Genomic DNA, 23,056 nt, shown 5'->3' with positions numbered 1-23,056 from the left:
AGGACAAAATCAATTTTCAATAAAGTGTAACGGTTAAGGGCAGAAACTCTGCCATCAAATCGTTTATGCTCAAATCTCGACTCCCACCGCTGAGTAACTGTGTGACTTTAGGAAGGTACTCAGCTTCACTAAGCCTCTGGCTCACGGTGGGAATAACAATAGTCCTTCCTTTGCAGGATTACAGTTAGGACCAAGTGAGACAACACCTGTAGAAACAGCACAGCACCTGCACACGTTTGATGCGTGTACCAAATCCAGCTCTTATCTTTTGAGCAGTATGACCGTCACCATCACCACTGTACCTTAGCATAGTTCAACAGACATCCAGTTACCTGCCTGACCTTAATAACTGAAGTCTTTCTACTCTGCTTCTTTCAGCAAGGCACAGAAAGAAAGCAGTATAGAGCAGTAAAATCCAAAAGCTCTCCATCAAAATTTTCACATCTATTGAACCCTTGGGCAATTTAAATATGCATCTTTTTATTCTTTTCTTCCAAATGTTCCTCACATATTCAGCAAGAATCAGTTAATCTTTTGCAGATAAAAAATTATAAGTTCAAAATTCAAAGAAAATTACCTATCTTTGAGCAAGTTACAGAACTAAGGCTGGAACTGGGACTAAAGCCCATATCAGGCTGATTTTAAGCACTGCAATTAAGGGGTAATTTTGGCTCTGTATCTTAAAAGTCTTTCATCTACTGTTGGAGACTGAGTTAGCATCAAATTTACTTAAATGCCAGGGTTTTTTTCCTACTCTCTGGGTCCTTGGACACCACCTCAGTCTGGTGCCATGTGAAGACTGTTCTCCTAACAAGTGCTTACTCAGTTACTCCAGTGGGAGTCATTCTAGGCCTCTCTGTATGGGGTTTCTCCCGTCACCTAAGTCCTGCTCACAGGCACTCCAGTTCAGGTTAATAACCAGCTGTTCTCAGGGTGTGGTCCCCGAGACCTTTCCACAAGGTCCACAGGATCAAAACTATTTTCATAATAACTGTCAGACCTGCAACGGAGTAGCTGCAGCAGAGACCACACGGCCCACAGAGTTTAAGATATTTGTTATCTGATCCCCGGTGGAAAAACTTTGCCAACCTCTGCTTTAGAGCATGAATCTTTCAAAAAGTGATGCTTATGTTTCTTCTTAAATGAAACAGAAGATGTTGCATTTTGCATCAAAATATACCTCATTAAAAAAACAAAACAAAACAAAAATGAAGTTTGTATTAAAAACACTCAGAAATCTTCAAACCAAATGCTGAAACAAAACCCGATACAACCCTCCAGGAGGTTATGTAACAGCTCTTCTCTCATGGTTTAAGATTTTATTATGCGTTTCCCCAGGACCACCTACCAAAGCCAGATCTCCATCAGCGTCAAAAGAGACTACAAACCAGGCTGGACAGGGGAAAGACCTTTAGAGAACACCCACTAAAGATGGGTGACTTCTGCTGCCTTCTGTGAATGAATATCTAGTATGGAACTCACCTTCCTGCCATGAGTGACCATAAGGCCAGGCAAAATATATGAAACAACTGCTTTCAGGCATTGGGACAATAGGCAGAGCAGAACTGGGATTCCTGTGAAATCAAGTGAGGTAAGTCCTCTAATTGCCCTCCTCCCTGCAGAAAGGAGGTAGAATCTAAGTGGAGCACAGCAGTCTGGAAGGACCAAAGAGACAGAGATTGGAGTTCAAGTTGCTGAGCATTAGGGGTTTTACAAGACAGAGCACAGTGAGGGAGGTATGCAGAGAAAGCCCTTCAGGAATCTATACAGAGATTCCTCCTAAAAGCTAAATCAACCCTAAGTGAAGCTACGCTGTGTGCGTGCTCAGTCATTAAGTCATGTCCAACTCTTTGAGAATCCGTGAACTCTAGCCTGCCAGGCTCCTCTGTCCATGGGATTTCCCCGGCAAGAATACAGGAGCAGTTTGCCATTTCCTTCTCCAGAAGATCTTCCCCACCTAAGGACTGAACCCGTGACTCCTGCATTGTAGGCAGATTCTTTACCACTGAGCCACACAAGAAGAGAAAACTACACTAGACCTGTCCTAATGAAGTTTAATAACAAGTCTGGAATAGATCAACCTAATCCAGAAATTACTTAGCTGCCAACCAAAACAAAGGTCAATACTCTTCAAGGGAAGATGACAAAATCAAGAAACTCAACAACATAATGTACTCAAGTAGAAATGGACAGAGCTGACAGAATCAACAGACAAGGATATTAAAACAGACAAGGATATTATTAATGCACTTCATGTGCTCAAGAATACAAAAGAAAACATGAGCATACTGAAGAGAAAAATAAGATTCCATTTAATTCTTTTTTATGTCTTCTAAAGCTCAAAAAAGTCTCTGAAATTAAAAGTCCCCTGGATAGACTTAGCATATTAGACCCTTGAAAAGACAGGACTAATGAACTTGAAGACACAGCAAAAGAAACTATTCATACTGAAGCCAAGGAGAAAAAAAAAAAGACTTGAAAAAAATCACCCAAGCCTCAGGGACTTATGGGACATTACCAAGCAGTCTAACATACATGTAATTGGAGGCCCAGATGGAGAAGAAAGAGAAATAGTAGCAGAAATTTTTTTCCAAATTTGATCAAAACCATAAGTCTACAAATCCATAAAGCTCAAAGAACACCAGAGAGAATAAACAAAGAAAATCACGTCAAGGCATATCACAATCAAATTGCTGAAAAACAGTGATAGTAAAAAGAAAGCAGAAACATTATGTTGCTCCCCTGCTTCTATATGTGATATAAAATAAAAACAAATCTAAACCAAACAAAGCAAATAACATTTTCCTATATCTTCTGATCAAAAAATTGTGGTCAAGTTAAGGAAAACTGAACTTTTTTCATTTTATTGTAGAGGCCTTCCTTTACCAGTACCCCTAGCATCAGCTTAGTCTGTCTACTGAGTAATTAAGCGCGAACAAAATATAGTTAAATTACTGAAAAATAACTATCACAATGCTATATACCATACAGTTCACAAATACCACATACTTTTGATTGTATGCTCCTTGAGATAGGAAACTTTCATGTTTCAGCACATAAATTTTTAGTGCAGTTTCTAGTGGTTTGAACATAAGGGTTTGAACAGATACAAATGAGTCAATCTCATCTCATCCTCAGTACATTACTATGCGGTATATAAACAACAAGATGAGAAAACAGATGCCCAGAGGGTTAAATGAGTGTCCCAAGCTCACCCAAAAGGTGAGTGGTATCTCACATCCCTAGAGCAATGCCACTGCACAGGGTTACTGCAAAACAGACACCAAAGAAAGAAGTTTTAATTATTACTTACTCTGAGTTTCCACGAGATCCAAAGCCACACTAGAAGCTGTGTCCATTCCGGAGCTGATACAGGATTGGAAGTTTTTCAAGGAGGAGAGTGCAGATTCTACACCACTAAAGGATATAAAACCAGTTGAACCTGAACCTGAACTTGAACTTGAAGTGGAACGCCCCGGCATCTTGAAATTATTACCTAAGTTTTCAAACACAGTAAAATGAGATTTATGAATAAGAATAATAACTGCATAGGAAAACAGAACCACTAGAAATATCCATATGAATGTATCCAGTATCTCTACACATGCTACACTATTCTATATCCCTTGAAAGAATATCAAAGCATTCTGCCATACCAAACACAATATCTGCCCTTTAAAACACAGGGAAGGTAAGTGTTCTCATTTTTTAAAGGAGGGATAATACCCTCTTCCAAAAGATTCCCTGATTCTCTAAAGGATTCAACAAGAGCTCAGTTCCTAAAAACCTAAAACAGAAATGGGTCAGAAAGAGTAGACTGCTCATATGATGCATTTTTCCAAAAAAAGAAAACAGTAGCAATAAAACAGTTTAATAAGGGAGAATTTTCAAAGCCTGCAATTTTTAACTTATCTGACATATGAGTACTGATTTCAAGGCAGTGAATTAGAAGCCACCTCCAAGCCCTGTCCATAAAAACTGAACTCTCTCTCTACACCATCCAATTTTACAGCTTGAAACAGACAAGCAATGACCTTAGAAGTCACATACTGAAGATGCAGAATCACCAAATGGAAGGAGCCTAGGTTCCCACATCACTGGCTGGAGGAAAACTGCCCACCACTCAGGTTCCATGCATGAAAGAAATTGAAAAGAACTTCAGTTTTGCAAAGCCATTTAGATTTGGGGGTACGCCTATAATTATAACACCAACTGTTGTTCAAAACACACTACCCTGCAAGGATCAAATGATATGATTCAAGTATTCAGTTATCTGGGGGGGTCAATCTTGATCCCAGTGTAAGTCTAAATTGTCTAGGACAGCACTATCTAAAAAAACTTCTTTCTTCCATGACAAAAATGTTCTTCCTATAGTCTGCATTGTCCAATATGGAAGACACTGTGCATGTGTGATCATTATTTAGCAGTGACTACTGATGGTCACAATAGCATGAGCAGCCTGACTGAAGAACTGAGTTTCAAATTTTATTTCATTATAACCAATTTAAATTTAAATAGTCATACCGTAAGTCAACTACACTTAAAAAAAAATAGTAACTATCTGCATTGAAACAGATTTAGAAGTCTTTTTATATCAATACCAAAACTTAAAAAAAAAATAAAATCATTATTCTTGGTACATAGTCACATTCTTTAATCACTTTATTAGCCATATCTGTCTTTAATACTATGACATGGGTGTTTTTGAAGATGTATTATCTCAATGTGCTCTTATTATTTTAATTTTTCATAGAATTTCCTGAAATTCTCTTTAAAACTGCATGTCATGCTTATGAATGTGAAGCTGTTGACACCTTCAAATTAGTCTTTTCTGAAGACCATTTTTTTTAAACTGTGAAACACTACAAGTAACCTACTGTGAAGCTCAAAAGTAATACTTCTAAATGGAGAATGTTTTCTATTCTATTATCATTTTTCAAATAGATATATGTAAATATTTCATCACTAATATTTTTACCTATTTTTGCCTCTATTCAGAGGATCTCTGTTCAACAAATATCTTTTATAAAACCAAACTTATCAAGTAAGTTATCTATTACTATTTTTGTCAATGCTCTATGTAGAAACAATGCAAAATAAAAAAAAAAATTAAATAACCACATGTATCTAGTGGCTACTGCACTGGACAGCACCATTCTAGAAATACAATTATCAAAGTATAATATATATATATAACATGACACACATACATACATACTAGGGTTTAGGCTAGTCACAGTATGAACAGGACGTATCTTCCTAGAGTATTAATTTTACTTAAAGAAAACATGAAACACATTTATATTAAAACAAACATTAGTTACGTTATAGAGTAAAACATAGGGGCAATACTAGTAGGGGTTAACTACTAAAAACTCCAGTAGGGGTTCAACATGTAGCCTCTGGAGCCAGACTGCGTGAGTTCAAAGCCTGATTTTGCCATTAAAGTAGCTGAATAACTTGCGACAAATTATTTAACCTGTCAATGCTTTCCTTTTCCTTTTTGTAACATGAGGATGATCCAGAGCCAGTGTCAAGGGTTACTAGACTGGAAGGACTAAATGAGTTCACTTGTTTAACAAAACACTCAGAATAATGCCTGGCAAATCATCTTTTAAAATGAGAACAAATATCACCACTGACTTAATCATCACTGTGACAGAATAGTGTACAAGTGAAATGGACCCTGGACACCAATGCCTGGAAATTCCACCTTGCCCACACCACTCAAAACTGCATCACTCTGGTTTAACAGCTTAACTTCTCTATCTTTGGTTTGCTCCGGTGTAAAAGGCAGATAAGCACATCTATCTCACAGCATTATTGTAAGGATAAATTAAATTTTGTAGTTTTCTCAAACTTGTTTGATCTTAAGAATCAGTTTAAATACTTTCTAAAATTACAGATTAATGATCAGTTAAGACCCACTGAATCAGTCTCTGGTGGACACTCTGAGGAAACAATATTTTTATGAAGCACCCCAAATAATTCAAGTATGGTGAACACTGAGATAATTGTGCCCTCCAAAATTCATGTTTACCCTAACTTCCAATGTGATGACATATGGAGATGGAGCCTTTGGGAGATGATTAGGTTTAAATGAGGTGGAGCCCTCATGAAGGGATTGGCATCATTAGAAGAGGAAGAGACACAGGGCTCGCTCTCTCTGTCCTTCATGTAAAGATACAGGAAGGTGGCCATCTGCAAACAAGGAAGACAGCCCTCACCAGTACCCGACCACACCAGCAATTTTAGTCTTCAAAACTGTGAGAAATAAATTTCTGTTGCTTAAACCACCAGTCTATGATAATTTTTAACAGGAGCCTGAAATAAGACACAATGTATATAAGGATTAAGGGCTTCCCTGATAGCTCAGTTGGTGAAGAATCCTCAATGCAGGAGACCCCAGTTCAATTCCTGGGTCTGGAAGATCCACTGGAGAAGGGATAGGCTACTCACTCCAGTATTCTTGGGCTTCCCTTGTGGCTCAGCTGGTAAAGAATCCGCCTGCAATGCAGGAGATCCAGGTTTGATCGCTGGGTTGGGAAGATCCCCAGAAGAAGGGAAAAGCTACCCACTCGAATATTCTGGCCTGGAGAATTCCACGGACTCTATAGTCCATGGGGTCGCAAAGAGCTGGACACAACTGAGCGACTTTCACTTTAACTTTTTCACCTTCATATAAGGATTAATATAATTCAGGACGAATGGAAAACATCTACTACACAGTAGCCATCTTTATTATATGAATGCAAAATTCACATTACTCCAATGAAACTTTACACTTGCAGACAGGTAAAGAAAACGTCTTTCTGTAATTCTGAGCTACCAAGAGGAATGATTCAGATCCAAAAGCAAAGAGAAATGGCTTTTCCCTATCTCTGACAGAGAAGCCTGGCAGGCAATAGTTCATAGGGTCGCAGAGTTGGACACGACTGAAGTGACTTAGCATACAAGTACAGCCAAGTACATAAGTCACAGGGCAGCCTGCCACAACAAAGAATTATTTGGTCCCAAATGTCTGTGCAGTAGTGGAGAAACCTTGGTTTAAACTAACCACTTCTTGAAGCCTTCCTCGGGGAACAGTGATTATTTTGTTCTCTGTACCTATGGTCTCAAAGAAAGTTTAAAGCAAGGTTACCCACTTCCTGAGTTTTTCCCCTAGCATGCTATGTTGCCTTCCCTAACAGGCCTTGTCTTTGTCAGTTGGTGCTGCTATAACAAAATACCACAGACACAGTAACATATAAACAACAGAAACATTTCTACAGTTCTGGAGTTTGGGAAATCCAAGGTCAAGGCACCAGCCCAGTCGCATTCTGCTGAAGGCCCTCTTCCTGTGGTTCACGGCCAGGTTCATGGCCTTCTAGTTCTGTGTCTTTACATGGTAGAAAGGGTAAAGAAGCTCTCCAGAGCCTCTGTTATAAAGGTATCAATCCTACTTGGAGGGCTCCATCCTCATGATCTAAGCACTTCCCAAAGGTTCTAGCACCTAATTACCATCATCTTGGCTTTAGAAATTCAACATATGAACTAGGGGTGGGGTGGGAGAGGTTATAAACATTCAGACCAGAGGAGGTCTATAAGATTCTCTGTAGATGGGGTGGCCAATAACTAGCTAATGTAAAAATAAAAATAATCCTCTCATCTTTGTGTACAACAGTGGTAAGCACAGAGCAAATAACCTAGATACTGTGCTGACCACCTTTAAATCCATAGGGCCCTATACAAGTTCAGCCACCAGAGCTGTACCTTCTTTTTCAATATGCAAGGTTACATCTTTATGAAGCTTTCTCTTATCCATGCTACTTCATGCTACTACTATCTCCCTCCCCCAATCACACACACACATATTCTACTTTAAAACTCATCACAACTACTTGCTCACATGTCTGCCACTCTTTCACCTTGCGAGAAACTCAAACTAGAATTCTGACATATTTCACACTACATAAAACAGTTCCTCACACAAAATAGGCAACCAATAAAAATCTGGAAGAGTTACATCAATAACAGAAACCATTTCTATGTCCCCTATAGCATGCCATGAACTGGTGTCCCTAAGCTTTGCTCTAATTATAGTTAATGCTCACAACCATTTACAGGAAAGAAGAGAAAAGGAAACTGATGCCTGGAGAGTTTATTTAAACTATGTGCCCAAGGCCCTGCTTTGAAAGCCAGCTCGAACCAGATTTAGATCAAGAATTCGGAATCTCACACTACTGTATATAAACAGATAAAGAACAGAGTCCTACTGTATAGCACGGGGAACTATATTCAATATCTTAATAATCTATAATGGAAAAGAATCTGAAATTTATAAGTATATACATATATATCTGAATCACTTTGCTGTACACCTGAAACTAACACACTATAAGTGAACAATATTTCCATAAGAAATAATTCATGATCCACACATTCAGAGCCAAAGGATGGAGAGATGTCGTCTGGGAGAGTGAGGTCAACGGCCTCAGCCTCACCACTGTGACCGTGAAGAGAACCACAACCATAACTCAGGTCCACAGACCGCAGCTCCGGGCACCCGCGGAGCGCCCGAGAAGGAGGCGACACCCCTCGTCACCCTCCCCATCGTCATCCCTCACTCCTGCCTTACCTGGCTGCCGGATGTAGCTTTTGTCAGGCTGCGCCCGGATTCCCCACGCCCGGACCCCAACTCCTTCCTTTACTCCCTTCCCCTGCCGCTGAAACGGCGAGCGCGGGCTCGGACGTCATCAGTCGTCGCCAGCGACTGGTCACATGACGCGCCGCCGCCGCTCCCCGCCCCTCTGTCATGTGACGGCCGAGGGACCAGGGGCGGAAGCCGCGGTCTGGCCGGCCCAGGATAAGGGCTGGGGGTAGAAGAGGAAGGACCCTTGTGGAGACAGAGGGGTGGCGGCCGGCGTGCAGACTCCGCGCACGACCGCGGGCCCTGCGCCTGCGCCGTGGCGCGGCCTGGGGGACAGGTGAGTCGGGGCAGTGTGCGCGCGCCGCCTCCTTCGCGGCCCCCGTCCCCTCCCCCGCCCCGGGGCTGGGCCGCGCTGGCCCAGGCGCGGGGCCGGGGGGTTCTGCGGCGTGGAGTGGGATCTGGATGGGGAAGCCTGGCGGAGAGGACTGGGGGTTTTCCTGGAAACGCGGCTGCAGTCCAGATTCCGCATCTCCACTCAGGTGGAAACAGTTTTCCACGCTTCTTTGGCGCTCTAGAAGTGATGATGTTGAGCTGCTTGGTTCGCATCTGATCCTTCCAGGTTTTCCGGGAGTAAAGGTTTGTGGACGTCGTGATTCCTCCATTTACTCTCGAGAAGCTTGAGTGGTTGGTGGAAGCTTTTACCGTCTGACGGACCTCGGCTTGAATTCTAGTTTTGCCATGGGCTGAGTTTGGGCAAGTCATTGCTGCTCTCTGCACCTTAATCGCCTCACCTGTGACACGCCAAAGTCCTTTGCATTAAAAAAAAAATAATTCTGAGGGTCCTGATTTGTCTGTGGTAGTAAAGTAGTGAAGTGAAAGTCGCTCACTCGTGTCCGACTCTTTGCGACCCCATGGACTATACAGTCCATGGAATTCTCCAGGCCAGAATACTGGAGTGGGTAGCCTTTCCTTTCTCCAGGGGATATTCTCAACGCAGGGATCGAACCCAGGTCTCCCTCATTGCAGGCGGATTCTTTACCAACTGACCCACAAGGGAAGCCCAAGAATACCGGAGTGGTTACAGTTAGAAAAACGGAAAACACAGAGCCGGTAAGGGAACTGGGTCTCCTGATAGATTCCAAGTGCATGGAGCTTCCTCCAACCTAGATGGTTGCCGGGAGGAGGGAGAGTCTTCACTGCCTTTGTCCGCTACAAGGAACACCTTCCGATTTTTTTTTATTCTGTTTCAGGATCCATGACGCAAACTAAAGTGATTAGGCTAATTTTAGAACTTTCCTGTAAGAGATACGCCCGTGGCTTTTATCTTGATCAACAACTGCTACAGTTTATTCCTGATAATGGATGGGTGGAGACTAGTGCTCCCTTCTTTAGATCAATCTTCTTTTGTCCTCTGTGTAGGATAAAGAATGATTCTTCCCAGGGCACTTTAATTTTCATAATTCAGTTCTGTACTCCTTGGGCAGTTGATATAATGCTGCCATGCTTCATTCTTGAAAGCATGTTGTCTTTTGTCTAGAATTACTTTCCAAGCTAAAAGTCACAACTCCATACCAGTTCTTTAAAATGAGGTTACAGCCACTTTTCTTGGTTCCTTGTAAAAAGAAAATTAGGAAATTGAATGAAATTTTTGGTTTCATTTCATTCCAAATAATAAGACAACCTACACTGAGATATGTGATCATTATGAATTGTCTTCATTCCTAGCACCAAGAGAACCTCTAAAAGGAAGATTTAATATATTATAGTTTCTTCTACCACGCTTATTCACACCTCATTCTAGAGTGGTTTTTTTTTTTAAGTCTCATCTAAATCTTAACATCTGTAAAGCCACCTACCTCTGAGATCGCTGCAACATGATTAGACATATTTAATGATGCTTCTTAGATTCTGTTCTTTAGGACCAGTTTTTCAGCCAACAATGGGGCTATTTACCAAAGACTTTGTTGTTGTTTAGTCGCAAAGTGGCATCTAACTCTTTGAGGCCCCATGGACTGCAGCCCGCCTGGCTCCTCTGTCCATGGGATTTCCCAGGCAAAAATACTGAAGTGGGTTGCCATTTCCTTCTCCAGGGGATCTTCCCAACCCAAGGACTGAACCCACGTCTCCTGCCTTGGCAGGTGGGCTCTTTACCACTGAGCCACCAGGGAGGCCCACCAAAAAGTTTAGTCAAATATGAAGTTGCCTACAGTGTAACTCTTGGGTAAAAAGGACTTAAATAAGACACAGACACACCGAAGTTTTGACTTATGTCATTATCCCAGACCTAAGCCTCCTTGACCACGTGCATGCATGTGCCCGGTGTGTCTGTTTGTTGGGAAAGAAGGCAGGTCATGTTGCTTTGCTTTAAGCTGTTTTCTCCACACTGTCCTGTCTTGGTATCCAAATGGTAGCAGTTAGACCTGTTCATCGTAGGCTCCCCGCCTCTGAATTGAGTCTAGAATTTTATCCTGCGGAAACCTGGGTTAGTTTGGAGGACTTCAAATGACTTTTGTTCCCATTTTCTTTTATTTTCTCCTTGTCTCATTTTCCAAGCCAGACCATTTCAGTAGGAGAAGTGGAATGAAATTATCTGAAATTCACCTTGCTAGAGAACAGTGTGACTCAACAAGCAAGCTTCACAGAGAAAACTGAAGGGACTTGCTAATAATTTATGCCTTAATGTATATTATAGACAATCCTTGTGCTAGAGAGTTCTGGATAACTGTAGTGGCCCCTCCGTAATCCCTGCTATGGGCCCCAGCTCCACCTCCCCTATCTCTGCTTCTGTCCCCAGTTCACTCCCCACCAGCCACATCAACTACTTGTTCTTCCTTGCACATTCCTACCCCGGGGCCTTACTTGTACTTCCTTGTAACTCCTTCCTGGAATGCCCTTCTCCTAGATCATCATCTAAAATTACCTTCAAATCTAGTGGCTTTAAAACAGTAAACATTTCTTTTCTTTTTTTTAAAATTTGTATTGGGGTATAATTGATTTACAATGTTGTATTAGTTTCAGGTGTACAGCAAAGGGACTCTATTATACAAATACTTATATCCAGTCTTTTTCCGATTCTTTTCCCATATATGCCGTTACAGAGTTTAAAAAAAAAGTAAGCATTTATTGTCTAATTAACGTTTGTGGTCAGGAGTCAGCTGTGTGACTTACCTGGTACCTTTGGCTCAGGGGCTCTTGGGAGGTTGCAATAAAGCTGCGAACACAGACTGAGATCAGGAGGTGGAGGGTGGGTGGTGGGGGGATCCATTTCCTAGCTAACTCAAGTGGTGAGTGGCAGACTTCTCCATCATTCCATGGGCTCCCTCCACAGGCCTCTCTTACACCCTGACTGCTTGCTTCTCCCAGGACCCATAAGCTGGAAAGGGTTCTCAAGCCAAAAGTCAGTCTTTTTTGCAGTCTAATCTCAGAAATGGCATCTTTCACATCCTTCATATTCTCTTCTTTAGAAGGGCATCAGTAAGTCACACTCAGGGAAAGAGGCCGGCACGGGGCATGAATAGGGAGGACCATCTTAGAGACCTCAGATACCCTTACAGCTTGCTCCCTCACTTGGCTTCTGATCTCTCTTCAAATATCATCTTATCAAAGACACTTTTACAAATTGTGTAATATCACACACACTCCATCCCTTTACCATGCTTTTCTTTATGCGTTGTCACAGCCTGATACATTATTTATTTATTTATCTCTTTCCTACTCCCAGTAGTATGTAGGCTTCATGAGAGCAGGAACTTAGTTATCTTCACTACAATAGCCGCAGGTCCTAAAACAGTGTTTTGCATATAGAAGGCACTGGATAAATATTTGTTAAACAAGTGAATGTATATTATTAAGAATGCTTTCATCTACAAATAATACAAAACCCAGTTAACAGTAGATAAACCATAAAAGCAGTCCATTTAACAAGGATTACAAGGTGAGGTAATGCCACAGTTGAATCAAGGAATCAGTAACATCAATTAAGAATTTAGATTCTTTCCTTCCACAGTACTTGGTCAACTTTGCACTCATTCTTGGTTTGTCCATTGAGTACAGTTATTGCAGTTTCACTCTCAATTTTGTTGGGCATAAAACTTAACTTTCATAAGTGTTGTTGATATCATTTCAAGATACATTGCTAATCAGAACTTCTCCACTGTGATTGTTCCCTCACCTAATTCTAGTAAATTTTAGGACATAGTTACCTTTTCCCTTGGAACCACACATGCCCTATGACACCTTCGCCCAAGCTCTGGGATCAGCTGCATCACGTCTTTTCTCATGGAGAAGAGTGAATAAAGTGTTGAGAAAGAGGCCAAGAGTAATAATTTAGCAAAGTCCCTCCACAAGGAAAACATGCAGAGTGGAAAATAAATGCTCTCCCTCCATATCAGAAGTCATTATGTATTATAGTTTTTTTCAGTGAATTTGGAAGAAAAATATTGTGTGTTTCACATCCTTCCTTCAAAGGACTGGAAATTTTTCATACTTTTTTTTTTGGTTGCAGGTCCTTTAATGGAGTGGCCAATGTATCAACAGACCTGGTTTCATGTGATGACTTACAGACCCCAGCTCTGAAGCCAGTTACACATTCCCCGTGGCCAGGCCCGAAGTAGCTGATTTTCCTCAAGATGGTAGACTTTTTGGCTGAGAATAACCTGTGTGGCCAAGCAATCCTAAGGATTGTTTCCTGTGGCAACGCCATCATTGCTGAACTTTTGAGGCTCTCGGAGTTTATTCCTGCTGTATTCAGGTTAAAAGACCGAACTGATCAACAGAAATATGGAGATATCATATTTGATTTCAGCTATTTTAAGGTAATCTTCCTCGAAGCTTTTCTTACCAATCTTTGCTACAAAAGTGTGCTTTCTCTGGAAACCAGGAGACTCTGAGATGTTAAGTAATTATGGAGAAAGAGTTAAAAAGAAAAGCTTTTCAACAAAATTTAATATCAGCTAATTTGAAAAATAATATAAACGTACTGTGCAGAAGCCCTAATATAACACAATATATTCAAATTTTTAAAAGATAACTTTGGTATGATGTATTTCACATTAAAGTCCCCCACACTTAAAAGCATGCAAATTGTGGGTTCAGTTCAAGACCATCTCCTTCAGGGGGATTTTATATCTAGGCTTCTGTTATCTTCTTTACTTTCTATTCCTCTGCTTTCAATTTTTGATATCCCTTTAGAGGCATAAATAAGAACACATTTTTCAAAGATTCTTTAGAAATTGTTACCCGCAATTGTATTGTTTTTTTGACTCTTTCTTTGATGTGTTTTTCTTCTTAGGGTCCAGAATTATGTGAAAGCAAACTGGAATCTAAGCCAGAGCTACAGGATTTAGATGAAGAATTTCGGGAAAACAACATAGAAATTGTGACCAGATTTTATTTAGCATTTCAAAGTGTGCATAAATATATTGTAGACTTAAACAGGTATTGACTAATTTAGTAATAGTTAATTTTGATTGTAAATAGTGGAGAGGGAGAAGGGATATACTAGAACATGTATATCTTTCTGAGTTACTAAGAAATTTACTAACTTATACCCTAGGTAATTTTCTTTTCCTTCCTGTGGCACTAGTAATCTTAAGTATTGTAGAGTTTCATTATTATTTCTTGCTCTTGTGTAGTATTATAATCATCTTGCTTTATACCAAGTCTTTGGCTTTCAGTCTTGATCCGAATTTAGTTTATTGAATATGAGAAGTGGGGAAAAAAAACTTAATTTTTGTAGCATTGGTAGCCATAACCTTCCTTCTTATCTGTGACCATACAATATTGTTTTCCTTCTAGCCCTTCAATGTTCATTACTCCTTAGCTTTTAAGCTAACTAGTCCATGTTCTTATGCCATTATTCCCAAGATTTCTGTAATTCATAAATCAGGACTGAGGAGTGTTCCTTTTACTTGGAGTGGCCATAAATAAGCTGTGGCCCTAATCATGAGTTCCTACTCACAAACCTGTTCTTAAAGCACGTGAATAGAAACAAATGATTTGAAGGCCAGAATACCTGGTATATTGCCTAATCTTCTAAACATCTTTACTGTCCTTCTTCAATGATATTAGTCTTTCATTTTCAATGGATAACTTGCTCTGGGGTGTCTTTTCTAGGTATCTAGATGATCTCAATGAAGGTGTTTATATTCAGCAAACCTTAGAAACAGTGCTTCTCAATGAAGATGGCAAACAACTTTTAGTAAGTAGTAGACTTCACTTTCACTTTTCACTTTCATGCACTGGAGGGGGAAATGGCAACCCACTCCAGTATTCTTGCCTGGAGAATCCCAGGGACGGAGGAGCCTGGTGGGCTGCCGTCTATGGGGTCGCACAGAGTCAGACACGACTGACGCGACTTAGCAGCAGCAGCAGCAGTGACCATTTAAAATAAAAAATTCAGGAATGTCAAACTTAGAGTTACTTTTTTCCCTGTAAGTCACAAATACGTGCAGTGTATTCTTCTTTAAAGAAAAGCTAAATAAACTGATAACTGTCATCTAACTGGCAGGTCTTTGTCTGAACTTAGAACATAGTAGACTTTGACCAGAATTACAAGTAAATGAAGATTATGTGGACAATATGCACTTCCTCAGTGTAACAATCCTATCTTCTTTATCTTTTGCATCCTAGACATCTAGCCAGGTACCTAGTACGTGGTGATCACTTAGGAAATGTTTGTAAAATAAATGAATGACCTAGAGGTATTCATAACCTTGGGATTCTATTTTGGTATCCCAAGCAAAATATGAAAAATAGACCAGCTAAAAGATAGTCATTTGTAAATTAAACTTTGCATAAATGTTTTAAAGCCTACTCTGTACAGAAGATGAGACCCTTTAGGGGAGGATCCTGCGTTCTCCTTGCAATATAAAGCTTTTAGGAGAAACGAGAGCAAAGGGCTCCTTTTGCCCATCATCAGCTGTACTGCATAAGCTTGTGTACTCCTGTGAACATGGCTCCTCTCTTTTTCTCTTATAGTGTGAAGCACTGTACTTATACGGAGTTATGCTTCTGGTCATCGACCAAAAAATTGAAGGAGAAACCAGAGAGAGAATGCTGGTCTCTTACTATCGATACAGGTATCCCTGAGCTAAGACCACGCCCTTCAAAAGCACTGCTGTTGGTAAAGTGCAGTGTAGATTTCCTGTCTTTCTTTTATTATGAACAGCAGCAATATCATCTAGAATGCAGAAGATAAGATTCTTATCACTGCTGAACATAATACATAATGTGGAAATATAACAATCTGTGTCTTATATCATCATAATACACCAGGGAAGTCTCTCAATAGATTATATATCATATAATCTATGTGTTATGTATAGAATAATTTATCTATTATAGATTATTAGAGATATATGGATTATCATGTCTGTGATGGTACCTCAGTTTTTCAAAAGAGGAATCTGAATTTCTGTTACCTTAAAGATAAAATTTGGGAATTTGGGAAGTCTAGTGAATTTTTTTTTTAAGTTTTCAAACATTAGTCCTTGGCAGATGTAAGGATACAAATGGGCCTTCTGTTGTCATTTTCAGGTTGATACATTTTGAAAAATTATCATTCAGGGCCAGGTTGCAAGTGAATTCTCACTCATAAATACTGTATTGGGTTGGCCAGAAAGTTCATTTGGGTTTTTCTGTGAGATGTGACTTCAAGAAGTAAAGGCTTAAAAACAGGACCTACCTTAGCTAATTGTGATTTCAGTCCCTGACACACGTTTTTCAGTTTGTTGAAATAATGAGTCAAAATCTGGACACGAGGTCAATGTCAGAAATAGTTAAGATTCAGGAAAGAAATAGCCAAGAAGCAGGAGTCATTTAGGAACTTGGGCTACAGAAGTGTGGGCTAGAAAGAACATCTTCAAACTTACAAATTAGGACAGAATAAACAGGGCAGAGAGTCGGATCCTCAACAGAGAAGGATTGTCCGGGCAGTGTTGTGTTTGCAGCCACACTTGGTACTCTGCCTTCTCAGCAGTAAATCAGACTACTCAGCTAGTCTGTTCCCTTTCAGCTCTATCAGGGCGTGAGGCTGTGTAATTCATTCACATGAGTTTGACCATGAGCTCCTTTACTATCCATATTTTTTTAAATGAGCTTCAAATGGTCTTGCCTCTGTTTCTGAAAGTACCTGAAAAAACGAAAACAGTAACATGAAGAAGAAGAAAGAGGTTTGCTCTTTCATCAAGCCCAGCTTTGACAACCCAGCTTTGTCCCTTTGGGTACAACAGCTAATTGATTAGAATGTGAGGATCCATTACTGAAGAGACACCAGACAATTTCAAGTCAGAGCTGCAGTAAAGGAGATTCTCACATCAGATAGGAGGTCATCTTCAAGTCTAAGATTGAGTCTCTTTGGAGATTTACTACTTCAAACCACCAGAAAAATCACAGATGTTTTGATTAAATCTCTGTAGAAGGTACACCTTGCCAAGAAAAACCAGTTGGTATATCCCACTTGAAATTGACTTTATTTTTTAAAATTATTTTTAAATATATGAAGTGTTGGTGTAGGTTCACATTCTTTATCCACAATTCTGAAATCCAAAGAACTCCAACAGAAATACATGCATACACACACAAACAGTAACTACTTTGGCAGCAAGACCTAACCTAATCCGAAATTTGGAGTCAGAACCTACCTGGCACATATATGAGGCTATGGACAGTCTTTATTTATCTCATTTGTGTGAATGTTCATAGATTTTACTGTAGAAACATTAATGTGTCTTGATCATGGAATGCCATCTGACACCCTGCTGAAGTATTGAATATGAGGTATGTATCATGTTGCTTCCTTATATTTGAGAAATGCTGTATTCCAAAACAAATCCTGCCCTGAGGATTTTGAGAAAGGGATCATGGACCTTTACATAAAACTGCACATATGTACAAGAACCCATCTTAAAAGTTTGCTATATTACAGGCTTTTTGAAAATATAGTTTTGAATCTTAAGGATATAAATTGATCCACTCATATCTAAAACTATATAAAGTCAATTTATACTGAAATTCTTCTACTTTGCTGGACTTCTTATTTGTAATATATGCGGTTTGTTTGGCCCTTTATTTCCCATTGTGAACATGGCTCAGTGCTGCCCGATCTTCTGCTGATTCGAATATGGATGATATTTGTAAGCTGCTTCGAAGTACAGGTTATTCCAGCCAACCAGGGGCCAAAAGACCACCCAACTATCCTGAGAGTTACTTCCAGAGGGTGCCAATCAACGAGACCTTTATCAGCATGGTCATTGGTCGGCTGAGATCTGATGATATTTACAACCAGGTGGGGATTTAATCTATTATTAAACCTATCTTTGTAGTTTAAAAGTGTAATTTAAAAATCTTTCTAGATTTTACCTTCCTCCTCAATTACTTCTTTCCTTCTTGCTCAGAAGAGTAAAAACAGCAAGAAACCTTTTAAAACTTCTGAGCTGTGCTTTGGAATTGTAGAGAAAAGAGGGATATTAATTTGGGATTAAGAGATTAATGTCATCTCTTGAAATAGAGATTTCAAGAAGGAAATGAGATCTGAGCTATATTTGGAAAGATGTATTGTTTTAGGCATCAGTTAAGAAATGATTGCTGAGTGTGCACTTTGTGGCTGTCATGTATTCAGTATTGGGGATCCATTGCTGATGAAGGCAGGCCCTGGTCCCTACTCATAATGGGCTTGTAGCTGAGGAAAGAAAGCAGACAAAGGAATTAGAATAAAGCGAGATTATCTTAGAGAAGGCACAGAGTGCCGTGAACAGTGTTAGAAGGCAGCAAAATTGCACCAGATGACTAAGGGGTGTTTGGGCCTCCCAGGTAAAGGAGGCGCATGAGTAGGGTTGCAAAGTCTCACTTTCCTCTCCAGTGTGTGTGTTAGTCATGTGCCCAAAAGGATACCACAGAAAGTTACCATTTGACTTCTTTCTTCTGAAGAAAACACAATTTTATATATTATCTGTTTCTTTTTTTACTAGAAGAGAGTCAAGAGTTGGACCTGTGATGAGTGGATATCGTCTATTACAGAGCACACCTGTCCTATACAGTTCTTAGGTAGACTGCTGGTTTTTTGTATGAATATGTTAAGTGGACATAAAGAGTTTTTATTTTTAGTTAGCTTTTTTTTTTTTAAGACAGCTCAAATCAGGAGCTACCTGCATGTGCATAATATTTGATTTTTATAGGTCTCCATAATATTTGATGCCATTTATTGAGAATTCAGTATGAGCCAGAATCATAGGAGGTTTTTTCAAACATATATGATTTTCTCTGTTTTTCGTAATAATCTTGCAAAGAGCATTATCCTTATGTTGCTGTGGAGAAAAATAAGGCTTAACACAGGGATTGAGCAGTGCTGTGAACCCTCCCCTCTCCCTGCCCTGCACCTCCCCTGTGCCCGGCTGATTGGACCAGGGCAGGTCACTTGACCCAAGATAGATCAGATTCTCTGTCCCCAGGTAATATGGAATTGGGCCTGAAAAACGATTTCTGGACATGGATTTACCATGCAAAACTTGGAGTTTTGGGCCACCTCAGTCTGCCATCTTATGGACAACAGTCTGAAGAAACAGTTGAGCATCACATCCAGGGGAGGAATTATGAAGGCTTTGTGGTTCACAGCTCCAGGCCCTTCCTGAAACCTGACCGCATTCCTGCTTCCAGATTCCATGCGACATTGCTGTATCTATCCTTAATAATTGCCTCCCTTTCTGCTCCTTGTCTTCAAGGTGATATGTACTATGTGCAGCCAAAGATTCCTAATACTTGAGGCAGTGGAGCCCTGGGACTCAGCAGCATTTCAAAGGCAGGGAGGAGAACACCCAGCAAAGCAGACTAAGGAGAGAGACGGGTGTCTGGCAAACCAAAGGAGGAGAGAATTTCAGTCCTCAGGAAATTTAAGTGAGAGTGCTAAAAAGAGGTCATTGAAATGGATGACTCTGAGGTTACGTGTGACCTGAGGAAATTCCATTGAGGTGATAGGTGGTGGTGGTGTTGTTCAGTCACTAAGTCATGTCCGACTCTTTGTGACCCCATGGACTAGCTCACCAGGTTCCTCTGTCCTCCACTGTCTCCTGGCATTTGCTCAATGTCCATTGAGTCAGTGATGGCATCTAACCATCTCATCCTCTGCTGCCCCCTTCTCCTTTTGTCTTCAGTCTTTCCCAGCATCAGGGTCTTTAACCCCATTGAGGTGATGGTGGAGGTCAAATGCCAATGAGCTGAAGAATAAACAGGAAATAAAAGATAGCACCAGTGAGTGTGGAATCGGTCAGTTCTATAAGAGCTTCTCTGTGATGGAAGACACAGGATTGGACAGTAAGAGATATGGGATTTTTTTTTTTTTTAAGGGAAAAGTGTTAGAATTGCAGCAAAGTCAAGGACAGTCAAGAGAACGTCAGGTGGCTGGAGATAGGAAGAATGTCCTGGTTACTAATGCCATAATCTGAGAATTGCTTTCAGTGCCCAGGATCCTCAAAGGAGATGGACTTTTGAGAGACTCATGTGTCTTAGAACGGAGTTATTTACTTGGCACATGTAAATTCAGCTGTCACTAACATCTGCCTCTCCTGGTTCTGGTCTCTGCCTTGCAGGTCTCAGCATACCCGTTGCCAGAACATCGCAGCACAGCTCTGGCAAATCAGGCTGCCATGCTGTATGTGATTCTCTACTTTGAACCTTCCATTCTTCATACCCATCAAGCAAAAATGAGAGAGATAGTGGACAAATACTTCCCAGATAATTGGGCAAGTATTGCTATTAGTCTTTTATTCTCTATGATAAACTTGTTGGAGAACTGATTTTTTTCCATCCTTTTGCCTATAAACCTAATGTTGAAATAATGAGACGTAAACTCCCTTAAGTAAAATTACTTTAAGTATGCTGAGAATATTACAGATCATAGCATGAAAGAATGAATCAGTAAAATTTCCTGAAGCACCTATTTGTGTTTTTTTTCTTAAATGAATACTCTCAAGGTAGAACAACCATGTGTTAAAATGGATCTTGCTTTAGCTACTGAGAGTACAACTAAGTTACATAAGCATTTGTTTTACAAATCTAAACTAGCAGAATTTACCTAATTTGTCATTTTGTGAATAAGAATTGCGCTTTTATAAGTTTTATCTGTAAGCTAATGTGGGCCCTTAATGTTTATGTTACTGCAGGGATGAGCTTATAACTTTTTAAATATATTTCACTTAAAAATATTAATTGTTAAAAGTTTAAAACTGACAGTGTACTTAATATGTGTGAAACATTTTCTTTGCACATAGAGGTTTGAACAAAGCATAGTGAGTTGGATCACATTTTCAGGGACCAGATTTTATTTCATTCCTTACCAACTATTGAGCCACAGACTGTAATGTGGGACCTGATTGAGGAGCTTTACTGTCGAGAAGAACAGCCTACAATTAGAAGATGATGCTTCCTGTCCACAAATGAATCATACTCATGAGCTGGGAGATGAGTAGCCAGGAGGAAAACTTTTGAGAGAGTCTGGCTTCATTTGCCTAAGCTTTAACAAAGAAGTTCTGACTGTAATACTGTACTCACAAACACTTTTAGCATTAAAGAAGGTCAAAGTCCAGTTACATGATATTTACAAGATACAGTTCGGAGAAGACACCCTGGCACACTGAAAATAAAGGAATTTTTTAAAATATACCCATAAAAAGCCAATGAGATTAATACTATACTGCAAAGAATTTTTAAAAAATTATTAATAGGGATAAAGAGGGATTGTATATAATTTTTAAAAGAAATGTGAAACATAATACCACTCTTCTCACAAAAATTTTTGAGACAAGTTTAGTTTGATTTTTAAGAGTGTAAAGGTGAGATGAAAATAATTGGAAAAACCACTACTCTGGTTAGAGTCTCTGCTTTTCTCTCCCCTTTCATTTTTCTTCATCTAGAAATCTTACAAACAGCAGTTTGAAAAGAAAACCTTGTTTTAGTTATTTTCCCATGAATAGCAGCATGTGATAGTCACTCTTGTTTCCAAGCACTCATAAGTAAAACCACTTCCCTGTATATTTGAAAAGTCTTGGTTTTTCACTGGCATGGCATTTAAACTTGAAGGAGTGGGTGATGCCTCCTATGACTTTGTATTTTCCTAGCCCCTTGCCTTGGAGTGAGTAGCTGTTTAACAAATACTGAATAAAGGTCTCCTCTTTCAGGTAATTAGTATTTACATGGGGATCACGGTTAATCTAGCAGATGCTTGGGAACCTTACAAAGCTGCAAAAACTGCTTTAAACAACACCCTGGACCTTTCAAATGTCAGAGAACAGGTAGGTTCTGATTAATCAGGAGGGATCTCAACTACACGCTTGATGTAATGGGGTGGGAAAAGAACTAAGTAGATTTCCCAAGCGTTTGGAAGATGCCTGTGTAGACATTTTAGTGCAATGATTAATGAAAGTGGAATTTTGAGCATTCAAGTAACAGATAATTATAGATTTTTAACATATATGAGCTATATAAATGGGAGATTTGGGTCCTAAGGAAGGTTCAACACCCTGAGGTGAGCTAGTGTGACATCTGGCCCCAGGTGACTTCATTTACTCTTCTTAAAGACTGTGTCCTCGTGGACAGAGCTCCCTTCCGCAGAAGCTAGAATTTTAATGTTTTTATCAGTAGGATTGAGTGTTGAAGATGGTAAGTGGATGTAGACAGTCAACCCTTTCACTGTAATTTACACTCATCATTTCTGGTGTGTGAAGTAAGCACCAAGACCAAAATAAAGACAGTCATCTCCTTAAAGTTGAAATGGCTACATTCTGTCTCTCTGATGAGAACCAAGGCAGAAGGAAATACCTAAGTAAACAGAAGAATCAAAATAAAATCTTTTTCTTGGGGCACATACTTGATACTTCTCAACAGTGATGGTCTTCCTCAGCCTGGCTGTCTGAGTTTTTGAGTTTCCAGGTGTGAATAGAATCATATTGACTCAAGGAGCTTCAGCATGTTTTATTCAAACAAATCGAATTCCATAAATAATGCACAAAATGATTTCAATTTTGGCATATTTCCCAGAATATATTAGAGAAAGTGATGCGTCCATGCTTTCCGGCCTCAGAGCATCAATTTTTCACGACTAAAATTCCTTTCCAAAATCACATCTTCTCACCCGTGTCATTGTGAGTTCTTAAGAGGCTCCTAATGACACATCTTGTGCTTATTTTTAACTAACCTGACTAGGTTGGTGGTGTTTGCCATTCAACTCTTGCTTTAGGAAAGCAGAGTGACCAGATTTCCACACGAGGCCAGTCAATTTTGATGCACTGAGGTGTATTTTATTCAGCTCTTGTGTGTACAGACTCATCTTTTGAGTGTTTCTGCTCTGCTCTAGCTCCTTCGTCAATAATAATATGTAGAACAAGCAATTTAGCTTCAGCCTTTGTGTCTCTTTACATCCAAGTTAAGAGAAGCAAT

At 39.8% G+C, this 23,056-nt stretch overlaps 2 protein-coding genes across 7 annotated transcripts in view; one reads left to right on the top strand and one right to left on the bottom strand.

Moving 5' to 3' along the window:
• The window catches only part of NSMCE2 (NSE2 SUMO ligase component of SMC5/6 complex), a 236,563-nt gene extending 227,848 nt beyond the window's left edge, over positions 1–8,715 (bottom strand). For all 3 annotated transcript variants that reach the window (XM_081499002.1, XM_081499003.1, XM_081499004.1), the window contains exons 1-2: positions 8,618–8,715; positions 3,314–3,496 (exon numbers count right to left, since the gene is read on the bottom strand). In XM_081499002.1, the coding sequence (XP_081355128.1) occupies positions 3,314–3,482 (169 nt within the window). In that variant the 5' untranslated portion in view covers positions 3,483–3,496; positions 8,618–8,715. The remainder of the gene's footprint in view (positions 1–3,313; positions 3,497–8,617) is intronic.
• Positions 8,716–8,805: 90 nt separating this feature from the next.
• Positions 8,806–23,056, top strand: part of WASHC5 (WASH complex subunit 5) — a 54,249-nt gene continuing 39,998 nt past the window's right edge. The window contains exons 1-9 of one of the 4 annotated variants that reach the window (XM_081498998.1): positions 8,806–8,966; positions 9,656–9,739; positions 13,134–13,443; positions 13,920–14,065; positions 14,744–14,828; positions 15,608–15,708; positions 17,723–17,915; positions 20,212–20,364; positions 21,799–21,912. In XM_081498998.1, the coding sequence (XP_081355124.1) occupies positions 13,258–13,443; positions 13,920–14,065; positions 14,744–14,828; positions 15,608–15,708; positions 17,723–17,915; positions 20,212–20,364; positions 21,799–21,912 (978 nt within the window). In that variant the 5' untranslated portion in view covers positions 8,806–8,966; positions 9,656–9,739; positions 13,134–13,257. Of the gene's footprint in view, positions 9,266–9,655; positions 9,740–13,133; positions 13,444–13,919; positions 14,066–14,743; positions 14,829–15,607; positions 15,709–17,722; positions 17,916–20,211; positions 20,365–21,798; positions 21,913–23,056 lie in introns of all 4 variants that reach the window. The other 3 variants (XM_081499000.1, XM_081498997.1, XM_081498999.1) reach the window with 3 other exon arrangements.

This window comes from Giraffa tippelskirchi, chromosome 6 (genome assembly GCF_054371585.1).
Source record: "Giraffa tippelskirchi isolate mGirTip1 chromosome 6, T2T-mGirTip1v1.2.pri, whole genome shotgun sequence".
In the NCBI taxonomy this organism is placed as follows: Eukaryota; Metazoa; Chordata; class Mammalia; order Artiodactyla; family Giraffidae; genus Giraffa; species Giraffa tippelskirchi.
The sequence above is the reverse complement of the archived record's forward strand: the minus strand, read 5'-3'. Positions and strand labels throughout refer to the sequence as shown.